We start from the raw sequence: 11,107 nt of genomic DNA, 5'->3' as shown, positions 1-11,107 counted from the left end.
TGATGTTTGGCAACATCTCACTGGAAACACCATGATGATGTAAGGGATAGTTCACCCAAAATATGACCATTATTTACTCATTCCCAACCTCTATGACTGACTTTGTTCTTTGGAACACAAAATAATAGTTTTTGAAAATGATTTCACCTGTTGTTGTACAGATATTAAAAGTCCATGGGAATCTAAAAACTTTGGACCCCACTGACTTTAATTGTATAGATAGATAGTCAAAATATCTTCTGTGCTCCACTGCATAAAGTCATCTGGGTATTTCATGCTTTCAGATTAAAGAAGTAATTTGACACTGTTTATTTACAAAGCATTTTAATTAAGTTAATTATATGTCAAAAAAAAAAAAAAAATCATGTTGACATGTAGGTAGTTAGGTAGTCCATACATTAAAGAAGTGATCTTGCGGGTTAGATATTAAACTAAAGAATACAGTTAGTAATAATGATTATCATCAATAAAGTCTCCACTGCCTCTTTATTTTTTATTATTTTTAATAATATTTTTTTTTCTAGAAAAAGCAGTTTTGCTCTACATCACATGACCAGACAACAGTCATAATAAATTAATAAATGGTGACAAATAAATGTGAATAAGGCATTTAAACCATGACATTAGTAAAACAAATTGCATGATGTCAGTATAAAATCCAAAACCATTTTTGTATCAACCAGAAAAAGCAAAAAAAAAAGACTTGGTGCTCCATTTCGAAATGTATGCAGATGCAAGATTAACAGAATACCAGCGCTTCTCCTATTTACAGCTTTATTATGGCCATTTAAAATGACCCAATCTCTAAATCAAACAAAAAATGTATTGTGTTGCAGTGCAAGATGATATCAAGACTGCATTAAGAAAACAAAGCAATGCATGACATGCATGCATTAAATAAGAATATAATTTAGGTTTATAAAAAGCTAAAAAAGCTAAAAGTAATAACTAAACACTTAAAAATATCCTCACTTTTTTTAAAACGAAGACACTGATTTACTTCATGAAGTGGCTGTGCTGTATGTCTTCAAGCTGAACGCTTCTCCACACCTTGTTTAATGCCTAGCACCAAGTGTAGGAACCAGTTGAACTGCACCGTCCAACCCTTGTCTCGACAGATCTCGATTTGGTCCAAGAAGTGTTGTTTGGCCTCGTCCTCCGAGCATCCGACCGTCAGCGCCTCCCGTATGTACTCGATGTCCTCCTTGCTGGTCAGCTGAGGCATGCCGGTCATCAGCATCATGGAGAACAGGATGATCAGCAGGTTGGTGTGGTGTCTCAGAGCCAGATAGGCCCTCAGGCAAACATTCTGCGTTTATGAGGAAGTTTATGTTTAGTCACAGCGGAAACCCCACAACTACATATCAAGTAACTCTCATTAGAGTATTAGTATTAGTCTGCTAACACTTTATTTTAGGGGTGTAACCATACTCTCATGTCACGATTCGATACATATCACGATACTGAACTCACAATACGATATTATTGCGATACTCCAAGACATATGATATAAAGGTAACGAAAAAATGTACTGTTGATTAAAATGCTGAATTTGATATTACATTGTTTGTGTAAATAAATAGGTTTGGACTTGGTGCTGGAAAATGCACAGGACAATAGAGACACCAGAACAACAAATTCATGATTCTGAAGCTGAAAATACAGAATTATTTTGGACGAATATGCTTGTACTCTCTCACTGACTAGATATATTTAAAATAATGTAGCACTTTTTACTGGTAACATCAGACATTTGCCATTATCAGGACACACAGATATTCCCCCATTGCATTATTATACATTATATTCAACATTATATATAGTAGTTTGACACTAAAACTCTGAAAACTTGAACTATACACAATATATATATTGTCACTATCCACGATACATAGTTGCATTTTTGTATTGCGATATATTGTGTCACGATATATTGTTACACCCCTACTTTATTGTGCTGCTCTTAAAAAGATATTCTACTGACTGTAAGTAACATTGGAACTTCATGTCAACTTATTCTACTAACCCGAACCCTAACCTAACAGTCTACTAATACTCTAATGAGAGTTAGTTGACATGTAGTTGCAAAGTTACTTGTAGTTAGTAGAGTGTCTAAAGTGGACCGTCGAAATACATTGTAACGAATCATTTGGTTCGTGAAATATTAAGAGCGTAAGAGTCTACCTGAAATTGGAGAAAATGTGTGCTGCTCTTTTTTCCTGTTGTGCCCATCAAGTAGAGGAAATCAGGAGTTAGCACAAAGGGAACTCGCTCCTTGCTTATCCCCAAGAAACTCTTGTAGTTTCCAAGTATGTGTCCGAAGTCAATGTGAAAGAGGTTTCCTGGTGGAAAACATACATTTTGTTATTGTTCCTTGAAGTGATTATTGACCGAAGGAATATTCAGGCTTCAATACAAGTTAAACTCAAACACCAGTGTTTGCTGCATGATTTTACCTAGCACAAAAAAATATATTAATAATTTAGACTTGTTTTCTTTTAAAAAGCAGATATTAAGGTTAAACGGATGTTTCACCCAAAAATAAATTTAAATTATATCATAATTTACTCAAGTTGTTCCAAACCTATATGAGTTTCTTTCTTCTGTTGAACACAAAAGAAGATTTTTTTTTTGAAGAATATGGGTAAGCAAACATTGACTTCCATAGTATTTTTTTCCCATTTCCCATTTTTCCAACACATAAATTCTTACAGGTTTGGAACAACTTGAGGCTGAGTAAATGATGACAGAATTTAAATGTTTAGGTGAACTATCCCTTTAACCTTGATATCTGCTTTTTAAAAGAAAAAAGGGTCTAAACGAGACATTTTTGGGTGAACTGTCCCTTTAAGGTGAGGAACTTATAATGCAAGCGAATGGGGGCCAATTTTTGCAGGTTTTAAAACGTGGCAATCCCCCTGTTAAAACCTGTGTTTTTAGTTGTAATCAACATTATGCCACAAATGCTGTTGATCCACCTAAACTTGAACCTGGAATAGTCCTTTAAACGGCAGTATTCTAGCCGAGAGGTTACTGTAATACCAATAATTACCTGACTCTGTGATCATTATGTTGTCATTGTGACGATCACCAATGCCCAGGACATAAGTTGCCACACAATACCCTCCACAGGAGAACACAAAGCGTTCAACAGCTTGCTGGTGCTAAAGAGGTGGTGTGGGGATGGAAAGAAATGCACAAACATGACATATCACCAATGCCTGACTTTTTGCACATTTGCATCAAGCAAATACAAACATGCAAACAAGTGAGGCAAATGTGTGACGTATGATCTAACCTCACTGAACTTGACCAAACTCGCAGGTGTTGGTATATGAGTCAAGAGAGCTTGTTTAAAAATAGCATACTGGATGTGTGTAGGTGCAATGTCTGGTCTACACAAAGGCAGACGCCCTCAAACCAAGACTCCAGGAAGTGAGGCGTTTCCTTCCTCTTTAGCAAATAAAACGGTTCAAGTGGAAATAAGAACATACCTTGTCCTCACTGACACACTTTTCAGTGAGCCATTGGCTGAGGATTTCGTCTTTAAAAGCTCCGGTGTTCCCAACAGTGCTTTGCTGAATGTTAGCAATAGTAGTGGCATCCTTCACTATTTCAATCATTCCTAGAAGAGGAGAAGTCCTTATATTGTTCAAGAATGTTATGTTGTTTGGAAAGTGTTTGGAAAAACTTTAAAAACACATCAAACGTTACCAATTTTATTTCCAGTGGAAATGCAGCCGTATGGTAACAAGGAAAGATCCAAGGATTCCAGCTCCCAGATAGACTCCATTATTAGTAAAATCTGAAAGAAAGAAAGGAAAAAAAGGTATATTTGCAAGACAGTGTTGGTAATGTGGGTGATGATGACTTCTAGCATGCATTTAAATGATCATGTCTACCTGTAATATCAGCATGTCCTGGCGAAGGTCATCCCCGTCTTTAAAGATGACTCCAATTGTGTCACTCGACAAGGTGGTTGGGTCGGCTCGCTTGAACTGAAGCCATAAGGGTTTCTTCTTGGATGCCATCACTTTGCATTGTTCAATCTACAATTAATATGGTGCATTGTTTAATGGGTGCATTATCTAAGGCTATTAATTTAGAAACTGGGTCTTAGTATATTTATTGATGCCTTTACAGGATATTATGTTCATTACAAGTTAAAGTTACTCCTTTTTTGCAGTAACACACTTACAATGGAAGTCAATGGGGCCGATTATAGTAAACGTTTTAAATATTCAATAGTATACCCACAAAACATAAACAATGTGCATGTTAACATGATTTTAGAGTTAAAAAGAGCACAGTAAAGTTATATGCAATTTCATTGCCATGACAATGCAATGTAATAAACCCTAAAATGCACTAATACAATATTTAACAGAGAATTAATGTTTTTTATTTTATTTATAACATTAGAATCTTCACATTTCTGCTTTTAAATCCTCCAAAAATCAGTCTCATTCATTTCCATTGCAAGTGCCTGACTGTAATGTTGATTTGTGATGTTTTTCAAAGGGACGAAGTCAAAATTATATATTGTGGTGATCAATATTTAGCTGCAAATGCTGTCGAACTTGTATTGAACCTTATATATTCCTTTAAAACTAGAAGCACTGTATGTCAGTAGACACTAAAATGGAAGATGCCTGTATAGTTTTACGTACCACAAGTGCCCCTGCCCGTAGCCCCGGGTCGTAAGGTACTTTAAAGCTGTCCGGCAATCCTGATATCTGCAGACCTTCCAGTTTCTGGCGCAGCTGAGTAACAACTACAGTGTTCCCACCACATTAGATATAAAATGAACTGAGTTGGCCTATTGCAATACACTAGAGACAAATACTGGCTGTAGTCATCACCTTGTGGGGAAACGTCATACTTTTCAGCAGACATTTGCTTAATCTCACGAGTGACTTTTTGCAAGGCCTCTGTGATCTCCACCTGCTTCCTGAAGTCCTGCAACATGGCTTCACCACAACCACGGAGATAAGCTTCCAGAATTACGGCATACCTCTGCTGATAGTGCATGGATTGAGCGATTTCACTACGCAGGAACCAGAACAAGAAATGGCCGATGCGCTTGCTCTGTGAAGGAGTCGAAAGAGTTGGGATGTTAAACCGAAAACATTTTTAAAAACTGCAGTCGGATGAACTTCTGACTTACTCTAAGTGCACGTTTGAGGAGGAACCTGGCAAGTGCGCTGTCATGGTACGGCTCAAATTTCACAGCCTACAAAACAAAAAACAAATAACCAAGTTGCACACTTCACATTATACTGTTATCAATCATACAGTTGGGTGATTCATTTTATGTAAATATTCCCTTGCTGATTTTAATAGCTAGCTGAAGTTCCTTTGTTCATGTTGAGTTATGATATGCAAAACCAACCATGGTGTGTGTTGTAAGTTATCACCCGAGGCTCACCTGAACAAGCTGCAGGAGGTACCGAAGGACATCATCATCCCCAAGAGTCTCCAACTTCCGGACGGCCAAAGAGCGCACGTTTTCATCAGAGAAGTGGCAGTCCAGTAACTGTAAAGCCAAACCCACATCAAGCGAGCTTCGGTCCCATACGTTGCTCCTCTCCAGGAGACAGTGTGTAATCCCCACAGCCTCTTGTTTCCCCCACTTAACGGAGGAAAGAAACTTTGGATATGCTTTGGGATCCCTCATGCACTCCTGCCGGAAGTGCCAGAGTAGTTCTTTATCTTCGGAGGTGAGTGGATGCAAGGGGTCGGTAGCAATAATCTGCTCGAACTGTTTGCGCAGATGGTTGGGCATCTCTCTTTGTCCTCTCTCGCCCTCCATTTCCGAGTCCGGAGAGTCCTTGCTCTTGGGAAGAGCCACAGGGTAGCAGTACTTGTCCAGGAGAATAGCGACAGCCATGGAGTTGGTCTTGTCCGGGTTGGTTGCGGACGTAAGTTTGTCTGCGTTAACGCTGCTGTGGTCTTCATTCTTCTCGGGCATCTTCCACATGTGCAAGATGAACTCCCCTTGTCTGAGCAGGGAACGGTGGTCCACCAGCAACAGGTTGACATAGTAGAGCAAGCGGCTCTTGTTTTTGCAGTCGTTTTCCTTGGACGTTTGAGTCTGTGCTTTTCCACACGACACCTGAAGGCTAAGTCGGGCACCTTTGGGCAAATCCTTGATTTTTATGTTGAACTCCAACCAGGTGTTCCACAGCACCTCCTCTGTGAAGGGTCTGGAGTTTGTCCTTTCTAGGGCCAGGAGCTGTTGTCCGTGGAAAATGCTGGCCTCGACAAACACGATCAACTCTGAATTACGTGGGAGCACTGGTATGTCAATCCCCAAGATCTTCACCCTGAATTTACGATTGCAGTCCCAAAGGGAGATGGTGAACACCTTCTCGTGGTCTTTCTCAGTGATGGTCAGTTGTTCGTGAGTCCCGGCGACTCCAGTGCAGTCGTCGACTTGAGACCAGTCCTCTTTTTGGACCACATCTTGTTCTGGGTTTGGTGGATCCTCTAAAACCAGATGGATCTCTTCACCATTTTTAAGACACTGTCTGATCCAGTGGAAATTTTTAATCGAATGGTTGCCATATAGGTATTCCTCTCGTCCACAAACCCTCAAGACAAAATCGGATTCATTGACGTCTTCTGAAATGCCTAAAAGTGCTCTCTTGTTAGTGATCTTGGCGAAGAAGCTCTGAAGAACCCCGACAGGTGTGTCATCTATAGACACCTTAATGGTCTGGCTTGTTGTATCCTTGTGTATCACCACCAAAATGTGATTGTTACTTATTTTGCTCAGCAAGTATTCAGGAAGAGGCTTCGTAGTCATCCAGGGATCCATCGAGTAAAGTTTGGGATCTCGATCAGACAGCTCGATTTTCCGAGGGGTCAGTAGCTTTCTTCGTGTGAACTCCAGTTCGTCGTCATGCACGTTGCTTACATCGGTAACATCGTATCCGATTAGGTGGTTGAGAAACCGTTGGTACTGAAGCGAATCCTCAACAGGTTGTGGTCTAACAACCAGATGAATCTTCCCAACCTCTTTCCTCAATGCTTTCCAATATCTGATGCAATCAAGGGTTTGGAATACCTGCTGCTTGTCGTAGATCTCATACCAGTTGCCCTTCTTCTGGTAGAGTAGGATGCAGTGATCCGGAGAGTATTTTTGGTAAAACTCAGGGCATAACTTAGTGGTGACTGCTCTGTGCCAAAGCTGGACCTTCACCTGCTCTACCGTCCAATTTCCAGTCACTTCCAGTTGCAGCGTGTCTGAGGACTTGGTGTTTTTGTTGATGGTGGGAAGTATAAACTCAACAGGTATATGATCCATCGATATAGCTGAGTTAGATGTAAATGCTTTCATTTTCCTTCTTCTCCTCTTGTTTTCCTCTCTACGAACTACTGGCGGTTCATCTTCACTGGCTTGCTGTTCCATAACCAATGCTAATTTGGTAAAAGAAAGAGCAGTTTTTTCACAAAATAGACTAGGACTGCTTAAAGGAATAGTTCACACAAAAATTAAAACTATCCCATAATTTACCCACACTTGAGGCTTTACGCGCGTTCATGAGTGAGTCCAGTGGAAGGGTGACCTCTGACCCATCGGCCTTTGCTATGTTTCATCCGTTTCACTTGAAATAGTTTCATATTTTAGTTAATAAAGTTCAAATGTGGATATTTTCTTACAAAAACCCATCGCTACACTTAAAAAGGCATTTATTAACACACACTGGAGTCGTATGGATTACTTTTATGATAGATGCGCTTTTTAGAGCTTCAAAAACTCGAGGCAAAAAAGCTGGGAAGAGCCAAGATATTATATAATGTAACTCTGATTGTGTTTGGCTGAAAGAAGAAAGTCATATACACATATATATGGCTTGAGGGTGAGCAAATCATGGGATCATTTTCATTTTGGGGTGAACTTTTCCTTTAATTTCATACACAGATAAGCCACCACCACCACTATATTTTACAAATGGATGACTGTAATGATTACACCTAAAATAGCTTCCTCAAAAAAAAAAAAAAAAAAATATTCAAAGAAAAAAAAAAATCCAGTGGACAGCATTCATATAGCGGTATAGCAGGTGAACAGGTGTAATATGCTTAAAATGTTACTTATAGTCTTCAGTACAGAATTAAATTGCATTTTATTTATAAACATATTTCTTTAGATATATTCTACTTGTTACAGGGTTACACTATAAAACATACAATCTGATACGAGAAAACGTTCACTTTATGCAAAGGAAGTCACCAAAGCAGGAAGCACAAATGTGCTAAGCCCTTCAGACAACTAATGTTGACGAAGCAGAAAAGTAAGCAAATAACGCAAACCGAATGTCACTGCAATCAATCTCTGGTTTAATACATCGACCAGTTTGCAAGACTAAACTTTAAACGTGTCCATGTTGTAGAAACGCACAGCAAACGCGGAAGTTTCTTTAATGACACTCTAACAAGTATGGTATTTAGAGTAGAAACACAAGTAATGTATCTATGGTGCAGTGTCATTGTTACACAACATAACAAGACAAACTAGTAATAACACTGACAGCTCAGAAGTAACGGTTTTGCCGGAAGGTTGCCGAGAAAAAAGCGGAAAAATTATAAAACTCACCGTTCAACAAACGCAGAGCCAAAGACCCTGAAAGCGGTCGAGTGAATACTTATACATGGATGCAGTGAAACTCAATCCAGGCCACATACAAGTATAACCGCTCTTATTCCAGCAGTTAATAGTCCAAAATAAACGCGACAGTCAGTCAGTCACAGAAGCGCGTTAGTTTCCCCTCCTCTCACCATCTGATCACAGGCATTCAGATGCTGCACCCATTGGCCTGACACACACTTCTGCTCACACTCGACTTTACACATGCACAACATGTTGTAGGCTGTTTTTTATAATATGCATATATCTTTTTGCATGCAAATATGTTTTTGCATAGACAAAAAGGGTTTTAGATGGCATAGCGATGCATATTTAAAATATAAAAGTTGTTAATGCATTTTTAAATCAGGTGATTTCCAGTTCAATCACTTATAGAAACACTATTTTATAAACACTATTATATCACTATTTTATAGCACTATTTTCACTACTTTTTATTTAGTTGTTTACATGTCAACAATACAACAATTAACATTTTGTCAATGCTAGATATTTTATTCGCCTACATTATTTGTGCAATGGTGTCCTCTAGTGGTGTGTTACAAGACGGGCACACATTGATACACACATATATATACTGGATATTATGGCATAATTCATAATTCAGAAAATTATTGTATGTATTATATGAGGTTTGAGTATATGGAATGAAAGTCCAGAATGAGACTTGAATATATGAGAGTGTGAATATATGGAATGAAACTGAATATGGAATAAAACTTGAATATATTGAATGAGAGTATGAATATAAAGAAACTGAATATAGCCTATGGAATTAAAAACTTGAATATATGGAATGAAACTAAATAAATGGAATGATACTTGTATATCTGGAATTAAAAACTTGAATATATGGAATGAAACTAAATAGGCCTATATGGAATGAAACTTTAATTTATGGAATGCGAGAGTGAATATATGGAATGAAACTTGAATATATGGAATGAGAGTGTGAATATATGGAATGAGAGTGTGAATATATGGAATGAGAGTGTGAATATATGGAATGAGAGTGTGAATATATGGAATGAAACTTGAATATATGGAATGAGAGTGTGAATATATGGAATGAAACTTGAATATATGGAATGAGAGTGTGAATATATGGAATGAGAGTGTGAATATATGGAATGAGAGTGTGAATATATGGAATGAAACTTGAATTTATGGAATGAGAGTGTGAATATATGGAATGAAACTTGAATTTATGGAATGAGAGTGTGAATATATGGAATGAAACTTGAATTTATGGAATGCGAGAGTGAATATATGGAATGAAACTTGAATTTATGGAATGAGAGTGTGAATATATGGAATGAAACTTGAATATATGGAATGAGAGTGTGAATATATGGAATGAGAGTGTGAATATATGGAATGAGAGTGTGAATATATGGAATGAGAGTGTGAATATATGGAATGAAACTTGAATTTATGGAATGAGAGTGTGAATATATGGAAAGAAACTTCGAGTTGGTTGGTTGGTTGGTTCAGCAACTATTTAGCCATATATGTAAGATTTTACAATCATTACATAACACCTGGCTCCTTGCTGTTACACAACAGGACAGTCTACTAATATATTACTTTTTATGTCTATGTCTTATGTCTTTTTACTTAAAAAAAAAAAAAAAAAAGAACTAACAAAAAAGAGCACATTTTACTAATTTCTTTCTGGCCAATGGGTATTTAACCTAGATTAGAAATCTTACTATTTACCACCGCCTCCCCCTCTGTCGGTTATATGAAACTGCAGTCAATGATCTTTAGAACTGACGTCATTTACACAGCCTTTCGCACGGCCAATCAGAGAGCGGCTATAACAGCCCTGCGATTGGCTGAGTTTGAGGTGGTGGGCCCTGTCTTGACGTCATTATCAGCTCGTCCAGAGATTGGTCAGAACATGCCAATAATTTTATTGACTAGATCAAATTGAACTAACATATTGGCTAAAAATCACTTTTGTATAGCTTTATAGTTATATAGTTATGATCTGTATTGCTTCATAGATAGCCTATCTTGTTTGAAAACAATAAACCAAAACCATCCCACTGACATGTCTCAAACAGAAATTAAAATTAAATTGCATAGAGATTCAACGATCAACATCAAAGAATGAAATTATATATAAATGTGCACTGGTAGTCTCCTGAAAAGAAATTCACCAATAAAAAAAGAAGAAAACACCAATAGAGTTTTGTGCAAGTACACTTGATGACAAATAGTACTTCCATAATTTACACAAATATCTTTTAAAAATTTAGTTTTATGGCACCACTTAAAAATAAAAAGTAAAACAAAGGGGTTACATATACTTTAACAATGAAAAAAACAATGTCTATTGATAATTATATCATGTAAAATTATATTGTAGGACAATCATAGTAAATGGTAAAGCAAAACATAAAGTTATGGGCTTTCTAATAAAAAATCAATTGTCTAAAAAAAAAAAAA

At 37.5% G+C, this 11,107-nt stretch overlaps 1 protein-coding gene across 1 annotated transcript; it reads right to left on the bottom strand.

The window, feature by feature from the left end:
- Positions 1–314: 314 nt before the first annotated feature.
- On the bottom strand, positions 315–8,843 carry pik3cg (phosphatidylinositol-4,5-bisphosphate 3-kinase, catalytic subunit gamma). The gene is made up of 11 exons (XM_081363565.1): positions 8,603–8,843; positions 5,429–7,422; positions 5,168–5,233; positions 4,863–5,088; positions 4,671–4,774; positions 3,903–4,049; positions 3,715–3,805; positions 3,495–3,625; positions 3,053–3,164; positions 2,185–2,342; positions 315–1,309 (listed from the first exon to the last, which is right to left on the bottom strand). Exons 2-11 carry the CDS (start codon positions 7,412–7,414, stop codon positions 1,028–1,030), a joined length of 3,303 nt encoding a protein of 1,100 aa, XP_081219691.1. The 5' UTR covers positions 7,415–7,422; positions 8,603–8,843; the 3' UTR covers positions 315–1,027.
- Positions 8,844–11,107: the final 2,264 nt, after the last annotated feature.

Source organism: Scardinius erythrophthalmus (assembly GCF_964197995.2).
Source record: "Scardinius erythrophthalmus genome assembly, chromosome: 4".
NCBI classification, from domain to species: domain Eukaryota; kingdom Metazoa; phylum Chordata; class Actinopteri; order Cypriniformes; family Leuciscidae; genus Scardinius; species Scardinius erythrophthalmus.
This window is presented reverse-complemented; position numbering and strand designations above follow the sequence as displayed.